Source organism: Tursiops truncatus, chromosome 17 (genome assembly GCF_011762595.2).
Source record: "Tursiops truncatus isolate mTurTru1 chromosome 17, mTurTru1.mat.Y, whole genome shotgun sequence".
In the NCBI taxonomy this organism is placed as follows: domain Eukaryota; kingdom Metazoa; phylum Chordata; class Mammalia; order Artiodactyla; family Delphinidae; genus Tursiops; species Tursiops truncatus.
Window position 1 is genome coordinate 6242940 of NC_047050.1, and position 24373 is coordinate 6267312.

The 24373-nt window shown below is 40.2% G+C and overlaps 1 protein-coding gene across 5 annotated transcripts in view; it reads right to left on the minus strand.

Annotated features, from left to right (window-relative positions):
- Positions 1 to 354: 354 nt before the first annotated feature.
- TOX (thymocyte selection associated high mobility group box) overlaps positions 355 to 24373 on the minus strand; it is a 298440-nt gene continuing 274421 nt past the window's right edge. For all 5 annotated transcript variants that reach the window (XM_019925288.3, XM_033842927.2, XM_073794417.1 and 2 more), the window contains 4 exons: positions 22757 to 22837; positions 9768 to 10133; positions 2791 to 2936; positions 355 to 2456 (listed from right to left, as the gene is read on the minus strand). In XM_019925288.3, the coding sequence (XP_019780847.1) occupies positions 2420 to 2456; positions 2791 to 2936; positions 9768 to 10133; positions 22757 to 22837 (630 nt within the window). In that variant the 3' untranslated portion in view covers positions 355 to 2419. The remainder of the gene's footprint in view (positions 2457 to 2790; positions 2937 to 9767; positions 10134 to 22756; positions 22838 to 24373) is intronic.

Below are 24373 nucleotides of genomic sequence, written 5' to 3' on the forward strand. Positions count from 1 at the left end.
GCTTCTGCCATGAAATTTATTTGGAATCCCTCATCTGGCTGGGTCTGTCTTTCAGAGACTTACGGATATCCAAATAGAATATGGTCATACATGGTCAGAATTTTTATTTATGATGTTTTCTTTTATTTATATTTGTTTATTTTTTACTGTTTTTGGTATCAAGTTTCAATACTCTCTCTACCCTGGTTGCACACCTGCTCTAGAAAAACTGTAAACAACATTGTACTTTCCTGTACAACCCACCTGTCAAAGTCAAAGCTGGTTGTTCTCACCCCGGTAATTACCTTCTCAGTTTAGACTTAACACAAGGGCAAATGTTACTTTATCATAATATAATAAATAAAAGACATTAGGTAATTAGTAGCGCTGGTATATTTCTAAAATACTAAACAGACAAACAATAAACTGTGAACTTAATCACACGAGTTCTTATACAGTTTCAAGACAGGAAAATTAGAGCTCTCAGCTACAGTCACTTTAATAATCACATTGGATCTGCATTATTTATTTGTTATTACATGCTCAGCTGATTCGACGTTGTACAACGCCTAAAATCATTCCAAAGCAAGCATACCTTTTGTCTTTTTAATTCTGACTGGATTACACAATGCATATATTTGTATTTAGTTAAATTGCTAAGTTTATTTCACACATTCCGCGAAAAAGACATCAGCCATTCTCTTGATTTCCAACCAGACTAGCTTTCTTGATAGAACCCTCTGTAAGGGTGTAATTTGCTCTTTTTGATGTAAAAGCTATGCAAACCTTCAGCCAGATTCTCAAAGCTTTTTGTTCTTTAGCAGATCTCCAGTACCCTCAGAATTCTCTTGGAAGACCCAGGAATTCTGAAAAGACAGTAGCTTGTAGAGGCACAAATGACAGCAAGAACCTCAATTTCTATCAACGGTTTTCGAATTGGGACTGCTTCCCCTTTCCTTTTTCCTGTCTGGTTACTCACCTTTCATTTTTAGATATATTCTTGACAGTATGCTTCCCCTTTCATTCCTCCCCCCCAACCCCCGGTTTAATTCCTAAATGTTTTCTGGATTTTGTGAAAAGCATGCAGCTTGCAGAATTTGATTGATTTGACTTTAATTCTTTTTTGTGGGGAGGGGAGGGAGTTTACGGATTGACTAAAACCAGCTGAGAACCAAGAAGCCACCTTTTTCTTTCAGACAGAGACCCATCTGTTTAGCCTTGGAGCCTATGTGACTTCTAGGGCGATTCTCTGTTCTATTTTATGAAGAAAGTTCTTAAATATCATAGTTTTTCGTTTGTGTGAACCAAAGAAATATAGAAATAAGGGTTGGTTACTTTAGTTTGCTGCTAAAATGAAAAGTAGATTTGGCTTTATTCACTGTAAAAACTAAAGTATTCACACCAAGCGTGAATTTTTTTTTTTTGCCAGCAAAAGTTAAAACATCAAAGAAACCTCTTTCAAATACTAACAAATTTACTTACAAACACCTATATTTATTATTTCATAAATAGGCGCAACAGTTTCCATAAAAAAAGATTAAATACAGACACAGTATGAAGAAATAATGATACAGAGCCGTATGTAAAGGTTATAATTTAGCTGTTTCCAATCTGTTTCTGCATCTAATAAAATACCATGTAAGCATTTGGCAGTTTTATACATAAAAGGACTTAAATGACATTTACTAACCATTACACAAAAAGTGATACAAAAAAGCAATTTTTCTGCAGTACAAAATAAACGTGTTTGCACTTCCCTTCACACTAGTTTCTTTTTGTCTGATCAATGAGACAAAGCCAATTTGTTTTTAAATGAAAATCGTTTGGGAATACGGTTTTTTTTTCAAATATTTTGAAAATATAGAACTATTAGTCAGTTGTTTTAAAAATGAAGTAAAAATATGAATGTTTGCCAATTTAACCCCTATTGTGAAATCAATAAACTGGAATGAGCCAGTTTCAAATCACAATTTAGCTACAAAAACATTCACATTTTATACTCTAGGAGAGTGTGACATAGATGCTATTTACAAACTTGCTATGACTGCTACATCAAGCCATTTAAAAAGTCTTTAGTAGTTTCATATAAACACCCATTATGAAAACCAATGGAAAATCCAGGACTTTTATCCAAGACATCTATAGTTGCTAAGGCAGTTACTATAGCGCAGCACTTCACAGCAAAAAACCAACATAAAATCTGAATGGTCCAAATTTCCTTCAGGGAAGAAGAAAAACAATGTCCATAAAGGATTAAAAAAATAATAAAGAAGCATGACTATTTCTTCCAGAGTGGGTGACCCACAAGCTCAAATGGTCCTAAGTGCTTAGCAACTTGTATTTTTCTAATAAAATGGAGAACTGCCTTGACTATACAAAGCAATCCACGGTGAAAAGACTTCCCTGAATGCCTCAGTGGAAAGAAGAGGTGTTCGGATTTTCAGGTAAGGTACAGTGCTTTGTCCCTCTGCATGCCCCTGTGCGAAGAGAAAACAGACAAATGATGCCTTGTTAACAGGACAGCCTTGCTACAGGTGACCAAGGGGGACGTGTCTGTCTGCTCTAGCTTGAGGGGTGGAGTTGGGCACTGGGAAAGTGCACAGTAAAAGCCAACAGGATCTAAAGGCATTTATTCTTGGAATGGTTGGAAGGATGCTTAAAAATTTCTGCTCTCACGAACACGGAACCGTTCTAGATTATCTTTTGTAAAGCAGGAAGAAATGACGGATCTTTCCAACGACCAGAGAGCAGGGCACAACATGCCTGCTAGGAGAGCTGTCTGCCACCAGGTGGCGATGGCTGGCCACTTACCCACTACTGCAGTAGTCATTCCAGTCCACGGGCTGGGCGGGAGGATTTCTGCACCCAGAGCGCACATATTCCATGGCCTGGGTGACCACTTGTGCAGCTGTAGACGTAGGATTGATTATAGTCTGATAGTCGGGAAGATTAAATCCCTGAAAGGGAAAGCAAGTCCACAAATAAGGATCAAAGTGCCTTTTAAGGAAGAAAAGCACCTAAATATTTATCCATTGTTTGCAAACACTACTGCCTTCTTGCTAGTGTCCCTGAAAGGGCAAGCTTATCCCAAGGACGCAAAAAACTTAAAACAAAGATGGAAAGGAAGTGCCCACCACCCATCCTTTTTACCTTTCCTTCATTTAACCATGTGTTAGAAAACCTTGAAATTATACTCTTGAGCAGATAAATTGAATTTAGAAGCAATTTAAAATTTAGAAAAGCCAACTCAATCAAAACAAAGGGGAAAGGCCCTAAACCCCTCAGAGTTTATGTTTTCTATCAAACCTAAGGATACATTAATAGTTAATCCCCAGAATATGCAACAGAATCTTTTTTGAAGGATCCAGGCAGCAGGTGGCTGAGTGTTTTATTAGACTACACCTATTCACATATTGTTCTCAAAACCCTTTTTCTTCAGTCAATCACAAAGGGACCATCTGCTTCTTCTTTTATTTGTACTTCTTTCTCAGCTAAAAATTTCAACCAAAGCTTTTTAACAGTTGTTGGACTAATACAGGGAAGGAGATTCAAAACAACTTGCCAGTGGAAAACACAGAGAAGGAAAAGTATAAGACAGAGCAAATATTTTTTAATTGAAAAGTCTATTAACTAAATAATAATCAGACTTCAGGAAGGTTCTTTTAATACACTGGTATGGTGAAGTGTTGACTTTTAATCCTTGCAGAGCTATTAAAAATTCAAGGACAGAATCTCTGAAGTAGATAGCTATATCTGGTAAACAAAAAGCATTATACGCTAAGATTTATTTTTAGCTTATCTGGTGAATTCAAGAGCAGCATAAGCAAGCTTTACTGGAAATGACTAAAAAAGCAACTTAATTAATCTCGTGGCTGTCTCTTTTTGCAGCAGATTTCATACATGGTTTTTAACCACTGAAAAATCAAGGGATTTGAAAACAAATCATTCTCTATTTACTTGCAGAGAGCTTCTTCTGAAGGCATAATATTGTTGAGATTTTTACCTTTTTAAAAAAATTCAGCAGAATGAACAGAAAATTGATTTTCAACTAAGGCTATTTCCTTAGACTTTCACTCATTTGAGGGTACCTTGGGTGAAGACTCAAAGACATCTATTATCAAATGTCCTCAATTCTCAATATTGGCTTTAAGATATTAATTTATTTTCCATTCAAGTGATAAAGACTTCAAGCCAATGTCCACGCAAACTCCCACCAAAGCTGCTCATGAAAGACAAATCATTGAAAAGTAGAGTATTCAGCCAGCTGGGCTATTTGACCTCACACAGACTAGAAGGAATAGAATGTTTCCTAAACTAACAACTGGCTTGTGGGAGGTAAGTTTGTTTATGCAGACAGCACCTGCAGCTCCAGCCATAAACATTTTCCAAAATAGGGGGGTGAGAAGTGAGAGGTATATAACTGGATATTTGGTTCTCCAGGCCTTTCCAGGCTGGCATTCTCTCTTTCTCCAGACCATCCTGTACCTCTGTGACACAAGGAGTTTCACTGGCTTCGGCAAACTCTATCCATTTCATTATGGTCCCATAATGTCTTTATGGGGCTTACTGTCCAGCTTTCTGGACCTCTTCCCCGAGTGTCTCATGTGATGCTGTGTGATGCTAGGCAGACAGCAGGAAAACGTCCCCAGAGAGAAGAGCCTCGCGCTGACTCTTATTTCAGCCCCGTCATCAGGGCTGCCCAGTGACCAGAGACTGTTTGTGTTGCTTACTGGATATTCTCAGGGTCAAACCCACAGTAGTGGGTCAATAAATCATGTGTTCCAATAAATAAATTTTAACATTGACTATTTGATGCTAATCTTGGAAAGGCCTGGGGAATATATTTGTGTAAATACCAAGGCTTTCCTATCTTTTTAATGTAAAGTTCTCCACGTTGGATTTTTGCACAATCAACAATACGTAACCTAAAAGTAAGTAAGTCTCAAAAACAGAGTAGTTGAAAATATCTCGTGTTGAAGGTATGGAAACATATGAGAAAGCAAAAAATAAATAAAAATCAATCAACCTGCTTCCACCCAACACCACACAATCAAAAAACGGAAATGACCATTGTTTTTTTTTTCCTATCCAATGAACATGGTCCCTCAAGCTTGGGAGAGAGAATATCAGGAGAACATTAGTTTTTAAGTGATCACTGTAAGATTAAATGGGTAACTTCAGTTTATAAAGCCAAAATTATGCGTTATCTACAAAGCTCAAAGATTTAAAATTCAGTTAACTTCAATGCCTAAATTTAAGATCACTAGTATTAAAACAACCAAGGACCAAGAAAAATACAAGCAAAGCCTGAAGACCATTATTTCACTTGCTTTCAATTTAGAAAATGAAACATTCTTTTGAAGACTGTATTAAGAGATGCTGAGGTGAAACCCAGAACTACGGACGTTTTTATTACTGATGTAAATATGAAACAACAATGATGATATAAATTTCTGAAAAACTGTTTGCTTAGCAGTCTAATTAAACAAGGCTGAATATTTTGCATTTTAATGCTCAAGAGAAAAATCACCAACTGTTTTGTAGCATGCCTGGAATTTTAAATTTCATTTTCTGGTGCCAGATTGAAATAAAAATAGGAAACATGATAAAGATTAATTTGATGTCAGAAGGGACATTTGCTCTTTAATTAGATTTCTGTAGCCCTAGCAGTTTTGTTGTGCCACCACAGCAAGTCCTAAAAAAGCCTGCAGCAATACCAAACAGTGATCTTCATATCCACACTTTACTGGGAACTAATTTCATTTCCTGTCTGTCTGGAGAGGTATTTTCAACAGGCATCAATGTTTTTGTCTTCACAACTGATTTATTCATCAATCTCAATGTGATTTTTTTAAACCTTTAAATTATACCCACATCCTAAAGCAGCTGTTTATTACACAAGGAAATTGAAAATCTGTCTGTGTGATACCATACAAAGATTTTTTTCTTAAGGTTATAAAGGAAGTTGACAGATATTAATGATTTTTTTTCTCTTAACATCATTGGACAATATAGTGAACAAAAAAAAGAAGAAAATTGGACCAAAAAAACCCCAGGTCTATGGGCTTACTGTATAAAATATTATTCCAGGAAAAAAAAAACCAACAAAAAACTATTACTCCTGGTGGACTATACAATCATTTTTGTGGGATACATTCATTTTCCAAAGGATAATAACTAAAGTAATAATGAAATATGAAACTTTACTTTAAAAATACAGGAGCCATTAACTTTCTCCTTCTCTTTTTTTCTTTGTTTGGTGTTTGAAAATGGGAACATGGCCCCCGTGCCCAGGAAGCAAACATTGTCAGGATAAAGATGATGGACCAGACAGGTCGAATCCCATTCATTAGCTCTACAACCACAGGAAAGACCCACTTGGATGACATGAACACTGGCCCCACAGACCGCTGTGACTGTAATAAGCTGAGTGACATGGAGCGGTGATGGACTGACTCTCTGATCCTGACTGTAGGGCTGTCAACTCGTTGGGGCTTCCAGCCCCCTTAACCTGCAGGATCCTACTCCAGTGACCTACCCATGACTCTGACCTCATTGCCCACCACTCGCCCTTCCTCGCCAGGCTCCCCACTGGCCTCCTTTCCACATCTGCACAAGCCACGCCCCTCCCAGTTAGGTCCTCCAGCCAGGAGCCCCTTTTCCTTGCTACTGCTCTCTGCTGGTATCTACCCTTCCCACCTTCTGATTCTTTTTTTTTTTTTTTTTTTTTTTTTTTTTGTGGTTCGCGGGCCTCTCACTGCTGTGGCCTCTCCCGTCGCGGAGCACAGGCTCCGGACGCGCAGGCTCAGCGGCCATGGCTCACGGGCCCAGCCGCTCCGCGGCATGTGGGATCCTCCCGGACCGGGGCACGAAGCCGCGTCCCCTGCATCGGCAGGCGGACTCTCAACCACTGCGCCACCAAGGAAGCCCGCACCTTCTGATTCTTAAAGGCTGCTTCCTCTTCTCATCCACCTGCTCTTGAGAGGGGCCTTCTTTTTCCATCCCAGCAAAAGACCTGCCGTTCCTCCACACACCCTGCAGTTTGCCCCCCTGTTTTATTTTTTCCATGGGATCCTAGTTATTTATATGTTTATCTTATTACTACCTGCCACCCCCCTGCCCCAACTCTGATGTGAGCTCCATGGGTTCACAACTCACTCACTTTCTAGAGCCCAGACAGTGCCTGGCACATGTTAAGGGGTTCAATTAATCTTTTTTGAATAAATGAAAAGATTTAAAACTTCCAAGGATTTGAGATTCTACAAACAAGCCTGTAATTTCTTCCAATATTTAAACTTTTACTACTAATTTTTTATTCACTCATTTGTTCATTTGTCCCTTCAACAATTATTTTATTGACTATCTGCAATGATCAAGGAATCGCTAAAAGTGATTTCAGTCACTGTGGTCTCTGCAGCTGTATTACCTCTCCACTTTGGGTTCATGCCATTTTGTCTTCTATTATTAATGTAAATTGAAATCAGGTCCTACTGTCTCAATAAGAACACTTTCTGAGATACACTAATAGAACTGACTTAAAAATTGATGAGTAACTTGTCCAATGTAATCTGTTCTATTTTTTCCTATTCAGTTAAGATTCTATACGGAAAGACACATCTCTTACGTTTCCGCGTGTGGCCTTATGCAATTCTGAAATGTTGGTCACAGCCAGCTCATCTAAGGTATGAGTATAAATGGAAAATGAACTGTCTCTGAGTGGATACATTAGTAGAAAGGTGTTCTCTCTGCACAGAGCTCTGGCCCTCAGCTCGGGGAGGGGACCGTGACTTCCGTATTCTTTTCTCTGAGGAGAAACACCCCTCACTACAGCACTGTGAGCAAAACACGGGCCCTCAGGCAGGCAGCACACCTAGACAGGACTCAAAACACATGACTGAAGGTCGGGTCCCTCGAGGTGTTAGCTCTTCACTCAAACACTACTGGTTCATTAAAATGCGAGGACACCCAAAGAGCGTCCCTCTTATTGAGAGTAACGTCTGACGGAAAGAATGGCAATTGGACCCTTTGACCCTGCTGTAGACAAGGCAAGGTGGTGGATGGAGGTTGGCTTTTCCCCAGTGGGTCGACAGCCAGTCTGCTAACAGGTAAGTCAGTTGTCTGAGCTTTATCAATATCCCTGGCTTAGGGACCAAAGAAGACTTCAGTAAAGAGATGAGTCCTTTGCTCTCCACAACCATTCAATCTCAGAACTAACTAGGATGTAAAGACCCTCCCAATTCTTAGAAGAAACTGTTAAGGATTTACAAGAATGATTAAGAGTGAGAGGCAGCAGGCCTAGCATTTAAGAATCCAGGCTCTGGGCTTCCCTGGTGGTACAGTGGTTGGGAATCCGCCTGCCAATGCAGGGGACACGGGTTCCAGCCCTAGGTCCGGGAAGATCCCACATGCTGCGGAGCAACTAAGCCTGTGCGCCACCACTACTGAAGCCCGTGTGCCTAGAGCCCGAGCTCCACAACAAGAGAAGCCACCGCAATGAGAAGCCCGCGCACCGCAACGAAGAGTAGCCCCCGCTCGCCGCAACTAGAGAAAGTGCGCGCGCAGCAACAAAGACCCAACACAGTCAAAAATAAATTAAAAAAAAAAAAAAATCTAGGCTCTGATTGCTGAACAGAGTTGGGTTTGAATTCCAGCTCTGACCTTACGGGCATGTTACTCAACTCTGCTGAGGTTGAGTCGCCTCACCTGTGAGATGAAGGCAACATCAGGACCTGCGCTGTAAATTTTCTGAAATTAAAGATGAGGTAAGGTAACGTATTAAGGTTGGTCACTGTCACCTCTTGGAAACCCTGTCAATGACGACAACACTAAAGATGAATTTACCATATTGGACTGCTCTTTCTGCCTCCTCTCCACCCCACTGTGGCAGACTCTAGGCTCGAAGTCCACAGAGGGCTAGACGTCGCTCCCACAGGAGGGCTACGCTTGCACATTTAATTACAGCTCTGGGACAACAGAGTCCTTGGATTATAAAAGTGAGAGATTGATTTGGTATATTTTATAGGCTTTACCTTGATCTATTTTGTTAAAACAAGTTTTTAGGATTTTTAAATGCTTTATGTTCAGTTTACATCATTTGCTCCTTATTCCCAAATTTTAAAATAACACCAAAATCCAGGAGGAAAAATTGATTTCAAAGAAAAGTTAAGATTGCACACAAATGGTTTCCATCACTGGGGGGTGGGCAGGGAGGCTTCCAAACCTCCTGTGTTTTCTAATCTATGTAGAAGCCAGATATCCATTTTTAAATAAAACTCTGGTTAACATTTTCATTTCTTAGGACTCTTAAGGGTGTACCAAATTTGATATTTCTGACTAGAAATAGTCGGCCTGGTTTCATCTTGCAGCACTTATTGGACTCAATGGGCGTATCATCAAGACTTTCTCATTTCCAAACAATATATGCATATATTTTAAAGGCAGATTCTCAACCCCAAAGAGATCTTTAGCAGTAGTGGCATCTGAAAACAACAAATGTACTTTACTCAAGAGGCAGAAAACAGGAAGGGTGATTAGAAACATGAAGCAAAACGGGTATCATGGGAAAGAAGCCAGGGATTATGAAAAGCAGAAGCTACTGTGATCGTATGAGGCTGCCCAATTCCCCTGTGAATTACTTTTCGGGAAGCAGATATTTGTTGAAGATCTTCCATTCTCTCTCCACTTAAACAGAAGAACGGACAAGCCCCCCCACCCCATCCCCGCTGGATGAACAGACCCTCCAGCACCTCCGAAGGGGAGTCCCGTGCGCGGCGCGGCGTGGCACGTACCTGCTGCATGGTGGGGGAGTGTAAGGCGGGCTGGACCTGCATGGGGAGCTGGGTGCCAAGGGGCTGCTGCATGTTGAGATGCTGGTGAAGAGGCGGGCTGATCTGGAGGGGAGGGGCGGGGGACACGGCCATGTTTGCTATCGAGACAGTCACTGGCATTTGGTTATTGGCCTTGGGGGCTATGCTCCTGGGGAGACTGGGATGCATGGTGGTTAGGTGAGGGTTCATTCCTGGTTGTTGGTGATAGTGAGAACTTAGGTACAGAGCTGAGTGGGCCTGGCTGGGCCCAGGGAACACTGACGGCGGCTTTGAATTGATCAGCTGCGGAGGCTGAGATGTCTTCACGTCGACGGGTTCGCTGTAGCTCTGTGGAGGAACAAACAAGAACAGAGTTAAGAGACAGACGCACGGGTGTTGCTTTTCCTTAGGAAGATGCTCTGAGTTCACTCGTGAACGTCACGTGAATCAACACCTGTTACTACTCCTGACTCTCAAAAACCCCTCCTTCATCACTTCACGTGACTTTATGCACGTCTGAGCTCGTTGCACCTCTTTTATAAAATCTAAAACGACGTATGATGACATTTTTTTTCTTTGCTTAAATGCTAAGCTCTAATTTGGTGACTTTTCTCATCATCCAAAGAGAGAGAAAAAGATGAGGGGTGGGGTGGATGTCATCAGTGCCCTAATAGGAATTAGGGCACTGATGACATCAGTGCCCTAATTAGTGGGCATTAGTGAGCCAGTGTGGCTCACTTGGAAAGGAAGTCACTTCTGGAGTTCTTCTGTTGATTGTACGTTTAGGTTTTTATTTTTCCATTTTATATTCTCAAAGAGCCTTGGCATAGATATTTGCACAAAGAAACAAAGTTGGTTGATGGAACTGAATAAGGGAGAAAAGTGTTCAAAAATACCTTTCTGAAGTCATATAAAACCACATTAATATGTCTTCAAAGTAACCATAGAACACATTTTGATTTTTTGAAGAGTTGGTGATGAATTATCCTCAACAATGAACTGGATAAAAATAATCTCTCTTAGAAATTTTAGACTCCATCATAAATTAATACAATTTTGCCCTAACTTTTTTCACACCTTCACACGGTCATTTCCTAATAATCTTTTAATTGACTTAAAAACTAGACATTTCAGTGGAAGCTGAAAAGCGTCAAGAATGAACCCCAAAGCATTTCTTCTTGGGCATGAACCTGCCTGCTTCTGGTGAGAGGAAGAGGCTGATAAACAAATGGTGAAAGGTGAGACCAGCTGGAGAAAGAAAATGCTGAAATGTCCTTCTGGAGAAAAAAGTCACTTGGTCAAAACAAGGTCTTGAGGATGCATCTGTGCCCTTGTTCTGTGACCTTGATGTCATGCTTCTTCCGTTGATAAGTCAGCATGAGCTTCTTGTTACCCAGAACTGTAGGGCCTTCCTGGGCTCCCTTGCTGGGTCTCCGCACAGCACCGTGGACAGACGGGCACGTTCACGAGTCTGGCTCATCATGCACAGCGACATGAAACTCCGCGTGGGAACTTCACTGCACAAGGCAGCCAGCGACGCAACTCATTTCCTCCCAACGGTGTAGGAAAACTGAGTGAGAGCCGCAGTAAGAACGGTGCTGCCCATGTGCTGAGCGGAGGAGGCCAGGCTGGGGTGAGCACTGGTGGCCTCACATCCTCTCCCTATGGGAAGGACGCAACTGCCGTCTCTAAAAACATGTCAGCCATGGAGACATGGGGTCCTGTGAGACTCTGATTTGACTCCAGGCAGAGTAGATAGTAAGGTGAACCTTAAAGAATCCAAGCTCCTCTAAAGAATCCTCTCATTATAATATTCTTCTCTGTGTTAGTAGTGATGCAGATTTTCTGAAATAGGAATAGACATTCAGACTCCCTGCTTTCCGCATTAACATGAAAAAGGTCAAAAACTGTTCACAAACATTTTCAGGGGGAGGCTTTAGACCAAAGAAGCTTTATGAAATGTAGTACCTAAAAGGTGCTTTCAATTAAAAAAAAAAACTTAAGTCATTTTCTTTTTTTGGTTCCATTTAAAAATTCTTATTGTTGATGTGCAGAGCAGTGAACAATTCAAGGAAAAGGTCAAATGGGTTAACTCGGGCTGTGTAAACAGTGACTAGCTTTACATCGGAATAACGGGTACTGCAGTGATACGCCGCAAAAGTCATTCCATAGATGCCAAGGAGATTATGTGCTTATTGTGTGTCTGTGCGTTTAAGTCACGAGGCAAAGTGTTCTCACTGTGTTTGCATTCCCTCTTCTCTGACCTAGCACAGAAGGGCTAATTTCATATTTAGTTACATACTGCATCAACTTCATGCAGGAAAGGAGCAATTGCACAATGACCAGATAGCTACAAAAATTAATACATGTTAGTGTGTCTTCTTTGTGGCCTTATAGTTGCTTTCATGTAAACAGGAGAAAAATCACTCACGATTCCCATACTGCCAAAACTATAAAATCTGTGGAGTTGTAAAATGTTTTCACTTTGTATTTCTGTAGCCAATAATCACATCATTATCTAGTGATATGGTACACACAGAGCAGTGGATAGGCAGCCTGACCTTGTATGAACACGTATGTGTGTATGGGAACACAGCATGACAGGTTCAGATATGATCATACGATCGTCCCAGGAATTCCAACAAGGTAATTAAAAACATATTTAAATTAAACGAACCTAAAGGGATAGGTTATGCTACACTTAGAAATCACTGACTGTAGTGGGTACAGATGCTAGGCAAGCAGTTGGCTGGCTTCATGGGCCAGAAGCCAGTCCTGGCAAAGCAGCTCTAGGGACTTTGCCACTTGGCCCCCCACCGACAGTTTCCAAGTTGTATTAGAGGGGGTTTGTGGAAACATAAATGTCCTTAAAAAACAAGTTTCCATGACAAAATATGTGTGGGAAGAGCACTGGGCCACATCAGGTTAAGAGGGGGCCTCTCCTGCAGGACTTGTCAGAGCCTTGAGTGTGTTAATGTACACTGTGAATCTCCAAGGGACCATCACAGAAGTCTTTCCTCAGTGGGCCATTTCACTGAAATAGTCTTCAGTGGAAAACACTGGTTCAGAAGAAGAATTAATGAATTACACATGCATATTAAAAATGACAAATAGAACATACATTTCAATTTAAATAGTCATATTTCTTGCCTCAAATAAACTAACTTGTTTTGCCCCCAAATGCATATATAAATTACATCCATCCAGGTGTAAAACCAAAATTATCCTTTGTTTCATGTTTACTCGAATACTATCTGCATAGAGAATTTCATATTCTAGGCCAAGGACAGTGACACTACTTCCTGAAGGAATTAGGAAGTCGGTAACTTCTCAGCTATAGCCTGGAAGAGCTAAGGCATGGATACATTAAGGCAAATTCAAAATAAACCATGAACCAAATTCTCCTGAATTCCACTTTCTAAATAACAACATGCGGTCTGATGTATAGTTAGATGACAGATAGATGTAGAGATAGAGATATAGACAGATAGATACAGAAACAGACAGCAACTTACTTGAGGTACTTTACTGCCAACCTTGAGAAGACTCCTTCCTCATAGTAACTAAACACAAAACATTTTGTCTATCCAGCCATTAGTTTGTCATTTGTCTTCTCAATTCTAAAGCATGTAGAGATCAGTACTGTTAAACCTATTTTGAAATAGTAGTAGTTTTTAATCACTAGAAGGACAATAATGAAGTGAAAGTAAACAGATTTCCAAAACCAAGGATTTGGACAATACTTGAAACAATTTTTAACATAGAGAGAGAAAGAATTTTGGGGAAGTTACATGTTTTCTCTATATTTTCAAAGTCGTTGAATATGACAAGATAAATAATAACACATCTAGCTACGTGCCTAAACATGGCAGGCACTCCACTGGGGGTTCTCTTCCTGCATTCTCTCTTCACCATGATGTCCTGCTTTTTTTTTTTTTTTTTTCTGGCTGCGCAGCTTGCAGGATCTTAGTTCCCCCACCAGGGATTGAACCTGGACCCCGGCAGTGAGAGCACGAATCCTAACCACTGGACCACCAGGGAATTCCCAGGAAAGGATTTTTTAAAGGTCGGGACTGGAATCTTCTGTGTCCCATGAATTTGACACAGTGCTAAGTATAGAGAAGACAAACATGTTTGTTGAGTGACTGAATGACTGTTCTTGAACAATACCTCAAGCAGTCACTGTTGCCCTAGCTGATATCCCTGACAAGACATTCTGTTCCTCTCCCTAAGGGGTAAGGAAAGATCTGAAATCTTTGAAAACCCACAGAATATCAGATTGATCTTCATTCTCTGCTCTCATCATGAACCACACCCTTCCAGAAGAAATGAGAAATTATAACCCTTAGCTTTGCCCTTTGGTTAGGTACCATGTGCTTTGTTCCCCACTGGATCTTGGGTGGATGGCAGGAAGCAGGGAAGCTTACTGCGTTTCATCCATATTTTGAGAATTTGTATCTTTATGTAGAGATTCACTCATTTAGAAAGGGAAAAAAAACTGCTTCTAGCTTCACTTCTGATGAATTCTTAATCAGACTAATACAACAGACCACCTATTAATTACAGAGATATTTTATTGTTTTGGAAGATAGGCAGAACAAGTTCATTTTCCATTGTTTTGGAAGATAGGCAGAACAAGTTTGTTTTCCATAGCAAAGTGTCATGAATTCACAGCAAAGCGTCATGATTAAATGGAAATATGAAGAAATCATAAGCTTAATATACTCTCACTGTCAGTTTCTTCCAATTAAACTATGAAAGCAAGGCTACTATTTTGCAAATAATTACATTGTATATGAAGATCTCTATACCTTCCATTCAGAAACTAGAATTACTTTCTCATACAGTCTAAATCATTTAAATTTGTTTCTAATCTCAAATGCATTAACCACTTTTATTTAGTGGTGTGTGCTTTGTGTCGGTCACCTGCCAAATATGACCCTATCAGTGTACACACAACTGAAAATCCACCCTCGAACGTGACATTTTCATGGGATGAATGTGTATTTGCTATTGGTTTATAAGCTCTATTTCCTGTTTTCTTTTGGGCCCCTGATTCTAAAGGATGTTTTCTATAAGCAAAATGGAATGTGTGTGTGTGTGGCCCAATGAAGACCTTTTGGGTCTTTTCAGTAGTCTTTCACAAAGGGTACGACTCTATAAACATTAAGGTACTTCTTATTAATCAAGTTGTTGATTGTCCAGGATAGTTTCAATCTCATTTACTTTGTATAATGAAGATAATAGTCTATAGTCTATAAGAAGATAATAGTCTATAGTCTATAATAAGATAATAGTCTATAAATAATAGACTAGTCTAATAGATAATAGTCTATAAATAGTCTATAAATGCTCCCTTTCTGGGATGATAAGTACTATAAAAATGAAAGATTGACAAAGGAATTTTTATTTAAAACAGCAAAGTATAAACACAAGACATAAAGCCCAGTGGAAATAACAATATAGGAGGTGCTGAACCAAATCAGATTAATAGTTCATCTAATTTGATTCTTGTTTCCAGTGCTGACCAATACTTGATGCACTGGAAATTAAACGAACTGTATGCACCCACTCAACTGTGCATTGTTACTTTTGGAAGGAAAATTCTTCTTGGTACTTGCAGGTGATTAGCTTACACCCTGAAGCATGAGATTTTACTATCTTTAAATCACGATCTGGGCTTACAGAGCTGCAAATTTTATGTTAACAGTCATAAAATGATCCATCCTATTTTCATATTCAGACTAAGTATTTGTCTCAATAGCTCTCTACGGCGTGAATTCTATGAGTTACTTTCATCCTGTAAAAAGAAATCATTTCTTTTGTTTCAAATTTACTATCCTTTAATTGAACTGAGAATTGTGTTTCTTTACTATCGGTCATGGCAACAGAGAACTTACTTAATTTAGTTCAACACTGCCCTATACTGTACATTACAAAAAGCTTCCATCATCCTCTGTCAGTTTCGGCACCCCAGCTCAAGGTACAGACAAAATCTCATATTTGATGTGTGGCCTTAAAGTCATGAATCTGATTACTTATACTGGACATACCAGAACATATTCATCCAAACACTGTCTCTTTCCAGCCTGGCACTTCTGAGCAGCTGTACACTTATTTCAATAATGCTGCTTTTACTTGGAATATTTGGGAACTTCGTACAGGATTTGCCTCAGCGCCTGTGGGACATCGCTTTACATATCCTCAGACAACTCTTTGTCTTTTGGTGGTGAATTTGATTTTTGGAAACAGCTAATAGTCACTTGAAGCCAAGTCTGTTGGATGTATATGGGTGACGTTTGGGGAAAAGAATGAGGTGTGAAAGCCATGTGACAATGTTGATTTGCTAAGGTGGCTCATAAACCTTTGCGGAGTGCGGTTCTAAAAGAGGACCTGCCAAAAGCCTTCTGAACTCTGGGGCCATCATAAGATAAGTGTGTAGCCGCCCAAGGTGAGTCCTTTGAATGCAACACTCATTTTGGGAATGTAAATTCTGGTCTATGCGGTAAGATAAAGCTAGTTCCAGTTGCTTTAAAGTTATACGTTGCTTTCAACGTAATTTAGGCTCATGTCTAGGAATTCCTGAGTCTATGGAAAAACTGTATTTCCTTAAGCTTTACTTAACAGTCCAACCCAAAACGACCTGAAATAGCAGGTAAAACCACTCCAGCCCAGAAGCTGCAGGTTCCACATGGCATATATCCTTGACCCTCAGACTATTCATAGGCTCCCTCAACTAAAGGCCCATAAAGACATTTCAGTTAAGGAACCCGTGTAGGTGATTGTTTTAAACGTCTAGATCATTTTTTATCTTTATAAAAGAATGTATGTATGAAGCAAATTTTTCTTATTTTAATGCCACTTTAAAATTTTCTTTACATCGAAGAGGCCCTGCAGACATTGAAAATATGATCCAGCGATATCGCGAATCATATACAAAACTTTCCTAGTTCTTTGCGCACCTATCGATAACGTTAAACATAAAACTGATAGTAATAATAATTGCTGGTATTAAGTGCTTTCCTGTGTTCAAGATCCTGAATCATGCAGTTTATATATAGTTTCCTATTTTATTTTAATGGAAACCTAATGATGTAGGTCCTATTATCTTCTCTGTTTAACACGTTAGAAAATTGAGACTTTAAATAGTTGAATAACATGCATAAAAGCGAGCAGTTAGGAAGTGAGAAACCTGGAATTTGAACCCAGATGGAGCTGCCCCAAGTGCCTGGGGACGTTTCTGCCCCCTGAGGACTTGTTTCGTGTGACACTGGTGGTGCGTTAGAGGTTTTTCATGCTTCCCTTGGTGCCTGGGGAAGCACAGGTACTGAAGACACGTTCAAGATCTTCTCCAAACCTTATTTATAAACCTTTGCTTCCTGCTTTTAAATTTCTCAATGGAAAGAAACTGTTTGCCTAAATAATCCAAGAGTTTGGTAATGCTCCCTGTTCAGATTAAATTCCTCTAGGGTAACATGGTGTCTCCATTCTTGTTCTGGATTCAGAGAAAGCAGAGCACAAGGAACCACTGCCCGTGCCTGACACCGATCATGGGGTGAACACGCCCACATATGTGTTTTTCAGACTTAGTAATGTCAAATCCACTCTTCTCTGCTACTATCTCCCGCCCTCCCTTTTCAGTTGCTTTATGACTCTTTCCTCTGCAATCTTCCCTCTTTAAATCATAGAGTCTAAAACTGAACAGGTTAGTTTTTCCAGGTCTTACCCGGGCTGTGCTTGCAGCTGCCAGTGGGCTCCCTTTCCTGTGTCCTTCACTGCGCGTGTGTTTCCACGGCAGAGGGGCTGTGCTGGGCGGGTCTGTCACCGAGCAGATCTAACCCTGGGTGGGTCTGTCACTGGCTCCACGTGACTAGGTAAAGCACGTGCACAGCTGAACAGCAAGGCACAGAACAGGGCTTCCTAAACATTCCGCAGGCCCCAGCGTCCTCTGAAGGTCTCGGGCCGGCCTCTGGTGGTGGGCGGTGGGTAGAGGGAGGGAGCAGCCTTCTACCCTCATCCCCAGCCTCATTTAAACGAGAACACCTTTACTCTTGGCTGTCTAACATGTAAGAGTTGGCACAGAATTTTACTGAGGATAATAAGAGGCCGCAGTTCTAAAGATATAAAAATTGACAGTCACCCAGGGCAGAGAAAAGCCTACAAGCTTTGGAACCGGAGAGCGAGTGTGAGCTCTCCCTCTGCTACCACCAGCCTCTCCTTCGTCTCTTAGACTCTAGAAGTCACTTAGTCTCTCTGCCTAGACACTGTCTAGAAAATGGGGCTAAGTCTCACTTTGTAGGGTTATTGTGATGATGAGTAGAAATCTATGTAAAATGCCGAGCACAGCGTGGGACACATAGAAGCTACTCGATAGCAAGGTGCCATTTGTATTTGCGTTGTTACTGAAAAAACTTGGGTGTCCAGCTGAGAGTGTGTCTGTATTGTCATTTTCAAGTACGAAGGTCAGAATATTCTACTACGACTTCAATTTTATTCGGGTCCGGAGTCATGTTAATTAATACACCGGGTTAGATGGTATATAATTCATTTAAGCTAGAATGGAACTGAAAGGAGAGGAGCACTGTTAATCCTATGACTCAGTCTCTCGGGTGGACCAATATTCGCTGGCTGCCTCTCTCTTTTGTTTATGTTCTGTAAGAAACAGCTAATTTTAGAGTAGTGAGAAGCAGTTAATTTTAGAGTATAGTTTCAAACCTCTCAAGTATCACGAAACGCTCTGATCTGTTGTGCTCGCCTTTGGGCTCTCAGCACCAAGCCCTGTGCCTGATGTGGAAAAGGTGTTGTGCAGCTCTGGCTGGGATGCAGACTAGGGCCTGGAGTGGAAGCAGTGAGAAGTAGCCGCCTTGACGTGGTTACACATTAGCGAGGGCAAGAGCTGTTGGCCCAGGGATACAAGGCCTTGTTGGATGAAACACATTGCAGAGAAAATTGGTACCAAAATACGTAGCTCTGGAGGAGCAAATCAAAATTGCCAGTGAGAACTTGGGGAACCGGACACAGAGCTTTGGCTAATACAGTATTCCACTGACAAAAGTGACCTTAGGAAACCATCAACAAAACAAAAAGACAGACTGTGGAGTGGGAGAAAATATTTGCAAATGATGAAACCATCAAGGGGTTAATCTCCAAAATACACAAACAGCTCATACAACGCAATATCAAAAAAAACACACAATCCAGTCAAAAAAATGGGCAGAAGACCTAAATAGACATTTCTCCAAAGAAGACATACAGATGGCCAAGAGGCACATGAAAAGATGCTCAACATGGCTAATTATTAGAGAAACACAAATCAAAACTACAATGAGGTATCACCTCACGTGGGTCAGAATGGCCATCATCAAAAAGTCTACAAATAACAAATGCTAGAGAGGGTGTGGAGAAAAGGGAACCTTCCTACGCTGTGGGTGGGAATGTAAATCGGTGCAGCCACCATGGTAAACAATAGGGAAGTTCCTTAAAACACTAAAAATAGAGCTACCATACGATCCAGCAATCCCACTCCTGGGCATATATCCGGAAAAGATGAAAACTCTAACTGAAAAAGATACAATGCACCCCAATGTTCACAGCAGCACTGTTTACAAAAGCCAGGACATGGAAACAACCCAAATGCCCATCAACAGATGACTGGTTTAAGAAGATGTGGGGTGTGTGTGTATATATATATATATATATATATATATATATATATATATATATAATGGAATATTACTCAGCCGTAAAAAGAATGAAATACTGCCATTTGCAGCAACATGGATGGACTTAGAGATTGTCATACTAAGTGGAATCAGTTAGAGAAAGACAAATACTATATGATATCACTTGTAAGTGGAATCTAAAAATAATAAAATGAATCTAATATATACAAAACAGAAACAGACTCACAGACATAGAAAACAAACTTTGGGGAAAGGCGAAAGAAAGCGGGGGCCGGGGGAATAAATTAGGAGTATGGGAATAACAGATACAAACTGCTATACATAAAATAGATAAGCAACAAGGATTTACTATGTAGAACAGGGAACTACATTTACTATCTTGTAATAACCTATAATAGAAAGTAATCTGAAAAATATATACAACTGAATCACTTTGCTACACACCTGAAACTAACACAACATTGTAAAGAAACCACTTTAAGTGGGCTTAGAACAGAGAAGATCGATGCTCCATCCTGACTCTGGGGCAGGGGGTTAGGGAGGCAGGTCGAGCGCCCTGTCAGGACCTGGGGACAACACGGCCCAGCACAAGGACTGAGGGAGCGGGAGGTCAACACAGGGCTTGGGCACTTCTTGCCTATGTGATACTTTTCCTCTTCAGTGAAATGTGGACAATCAAGCCTACTTTGAGGGGTAAGGTATGGGGAGTGAGGGAAGTCATTCACATAAAGCTATCTTTTAAAATACAAATCCGATCATGCCATCCCCCTACTGGAACCCATTCAGTGGCGTCCCTTTGTACAGAAAACGAAACCCAGCTCCTTTCACCGTCCTGCAAGGCCTTCGTGACTTGGCCGCTGCCCATCTTCCCAGCTTCATCTCAGACCACACTCCCCTGTACGCTCAGCTCCAGCCACACTGACCGTTTCTCCAACCAAGGAGGTATTTTTGTCCCCCGAGCCTGCATTTGCTGCACTGCCTGGTCGGCTCTGTCCCAGGCTCCCTGTGTCCTGCAAGCTCCTGTCTTCCCTTGCTCTCAGCTCCAGGCTCATATCTTCAAAGAGGAGTCAGCAGACCACCCTATCAGATGCCTTCCTTGATTTCCCAGAAGGCTTCAATTCACAAAGATCTTGGTCATTCATTAACTTATGTTTTCACTAGTGGTCTCCCCGGACTGAAGAGAAAGTTCTTTAAGTGCAGAGGACGCACCTGCCAGCTCTCCACTGTGTACTCCGAGCCTGGCCCAGCGCTCGGCACAGACCACATGCCCAGGGAAATTCACCAAATGAACACATGAAAGAGTGAACGGAGAAGATGGAGCTCGGCTGGCACACTGTGGTTGCCTGGATTGGTGACTGTTATTACCGTGTAGCACTTTATGATTGCACCTTTAGGTCTTCAGATCTTTCAGAATAGGGAAATAATTTATAACATACTAAAAAAAGTAAACAGAAAAATATATGTGTAAACACGAATGGCTGCTATTTTCCTTGTGATCATTTTAAATGGAAAAGCAATGGATTTTTATATATGTTTCTGTGTGCAATCAGCGGATAGGCTGGTAGATTTTCTGCATGTGTCTGCAAGGTTATACTGCAAATATCCCATTCACATACAACATCAGAAGGCCATTTTTCTAACCTGGAGAGGGTGTTTATAACTATTCTGCATTTTGTATACATACAATAGATAGTTGTACATAAATAGACATTCAACAGCTCCAGCAAAATTCCTGCTGCCAAAGAGAAGAAAAACGTCAGAGTAAGCTCTAAAGAAAAGTGCTGGGTTTTTTTAAATGTAGAAATGGCAATTCGCAGCATTTATACAAATTGCCGTATACTGAGGGTTGCAACTCTGAGAATGAATAGTAAGAAAAGTTGCAGCTAAGAGCAAATCTGAGGACACTTGTTTTGAAAGTAAAGCTTAGTCAGCATTATAGCATTCTGGCAATCTGCATAACGTTAACCGGAGTGCTTTGTATTGGGATTGACACTTCACGTATTGATTTTCTCATATGTAAAATGTTCTGACTAAAACTTCTATTTAAAATGCTCAAGAAGAAACTTATCTTGGATGAAATAAGAAGAATTCATATGCCCCCTTAAATCTTGGGCATATTAATCTGAATAATACCAAGTAACTGTACAACCCAATTGTTGGATAGATCTAATATTTTGCACCTTGTTTTTTTGCTATAATTTTACATACATGCTGTGAATTCTATAAATATACAGAAATGTGTGACGGTATCAGCAGAAAATATAAACAGCTTCAAAAGGAGTTAGAAAAATTAGAAAGTGTGAGATCCATAGTGAGATAGTACAGATGAGCTAGGAATTTTAAGGTTAAATAATAAATATTAAGTTTTCCCACAATGTCATACCTTAGAAGTGGAATGCAAAGTTGCATTAGACCAAGTGTACCGAAATTTCTTATGCATTTGTGCTCCTTTTTCTTCTCTGTATCATATATTCAGTATATGTTTTCCCCAAGAAAAACTAAATTATATAATTACTTTAGAGTTGTTGGAAGGGGAATGGATATTTGTGGATAAAACAGAAAGTATTTTTCATGGGTGAATGGAATGAAGTCCAGAGCCCCACCCGCACTGAGCTGGGTACCAGCCACATCTGGACTTAAGATGCCACAGTGTCCAGTCCTCATAGCTTCAGCCCTGTCTCTGAGGTTACCTGCCTGAGAAATCTATAAAAGGAAATACAGCTTTAATAATCCAACACCAAACAGAGTTAACTCTTGAGTCTTTATACCAGCAAGGGCTCGTATTTGAGATATTCTAAAGCATAAACTATTTTAGTGGTGTTTTCATTTTCAAATGAAATGATGCATTTTTTTCATTTGTTTGTTTGTTCTGGTAGGCTTACATTCTGATGATGTTGCAATGAGGCTAGGATTAAAGACAGTTGGCATCTCCTCAGCAAAGACCAATGGGATGGGGTCAGGGTGGAGGGCAATTTAAGCATGGAACATGGTGAAACAGAAAGTTGGTGAGGGATTAAGAACGCACTGTGACTAACCCACAAAATCAGTAATCCACAGGTGGGCAACAGTACACAAAAGGATGGATGGAACGACACCAGAGGATGTTGTTCTGGTCCTCTAGGTATGAACAAATATTTTCATAACATATAGCTTTGTTTAGGATTTTTCTTTTTCAGCAAAGGAGACTGTGCAGAAATGCTACAGTAATCTTTTAGGCTTTCACATGACCATCAGAGTCTGCAATGAGATGGCCACAATCCATCCCAATACCACATGGTTGCATGTTACCTTGGATACCAGGCTGGCTCTGTATGCTGCTAGTTGCTTCAGGTACTCCTTCTTTGCAGCCTCTGTTTTCTTTTTATAGACCTGTAACAACAGAGAGTCTGAAATTAGAAATTAGAAAGCGCATCTGCTTTTGTTTCCAGAGAAGTACAGTGCAGAATGATAACTGTGTGTGTTCGCACACACACACACTCACACACACATAATATAATAACATACATCTCCCCAAAGATCGTGTTTTCTTACTGAAACAAGTTTTTAAGAAGTATGGCAAGAGATTAGATAAGAAAAAGATTAACTATAGTAAAATTTTCCATTTTCCATAAAGCATATGTACCGATTTATCTGGGGTACTTTGACAGTGGAGGTAGTTGGCTTAGAAAGATACTATTGATGAAGGTTGCCGGGGAAAGAAACTACATGTGGATAAGGAAGTCATTCATATTTACATAATGGGCAGAGAATTCTACAGTGCATTCAAATCCCGATATATATTCTCCTTGCTAAATATAAAAACAAGGACAGAATTAAAAGATGATCAATTATGTTCAATATGTTAATCAAAGAAACAGTTATGGAGTTTGCAGGTTCATCACTATTTTAAAATTTTGTGTCTTGAAGCTCTATTTCCAAAGACTCAGGAGTTGGCAGTGGCAGTCAAAGTCACATTTGGGAGTGGGCTGGGGACCCTGAGTGGCCGAGTGGTCATGCCCTTTCCAACAAAAACACTGGATGGCATGAGTGTATGGAAGCCTCAGTGTGAAAAGGTAAAAATGTTCAGAATTGAATTTCAGTTTACAGAAGCTTTTCATTTTTCACAGGGGATCATTTTGCAAATACAAGTAAAATCATCCTAAAGTGAGCAAAAGTACCAAAAAATGACTTGGTGGTAGGCTAAAGGTCACATTGCTAAGTTAAACAGAAAAAAAGTCATTAGAGTCAAAAATGAAAGATTAGCAAAGTGAATACACACGGTTGTCTGCTACCATTAAGCTCATTCTTTCAAGGCTTTAGAGTCTGTTTTTGTCAATCTTTTGAAATCACCCCTAAAGAATAAAATATTTTTCACCATTGGATGTATTTTCATCGATAGGACTAGTTTAAATTTCCCACATCTTGAATTTTACAGCAGGGAATGAGGCTTGCTTGGCTAGCATTTTGTAATGCTGAGCTCAAAACCAGACACAGCTCAGTGTGAAAAGTGGCTTTGGAATTAGTCAAAATAGTTAAATATAAATTATGTCTAAAGACCAAGTATCTGCCAAAGTCGGCAGCAGAGGTCAGTTTATGGTTTCTCATGTAGAAGGTGGTTTGCTGAGCCCAGGCCCCAGCTGTGAAATTCAAGGTGTGAGAAATATTACTTACTTATGAATATTTTAATTAAAGCACAGCATTTTATTTAAGGTAAACAAATGAGTAACCTTGTCAGCAGAATTATAAAGGACGCTGTGAAATGAAAGTGCTAATTTAAGGAGCTCTTCAGCCTAGTCTTTCATATTCGGCATTTTGGTATATTAAAGGCAATCATAATAAGGCGATTAAGAATTTGTGCAACAGTGTCATACAATCGTTGTGTCATCTTTACAATATATGGAACTAAAGAAACTTAAAAGAAATTTT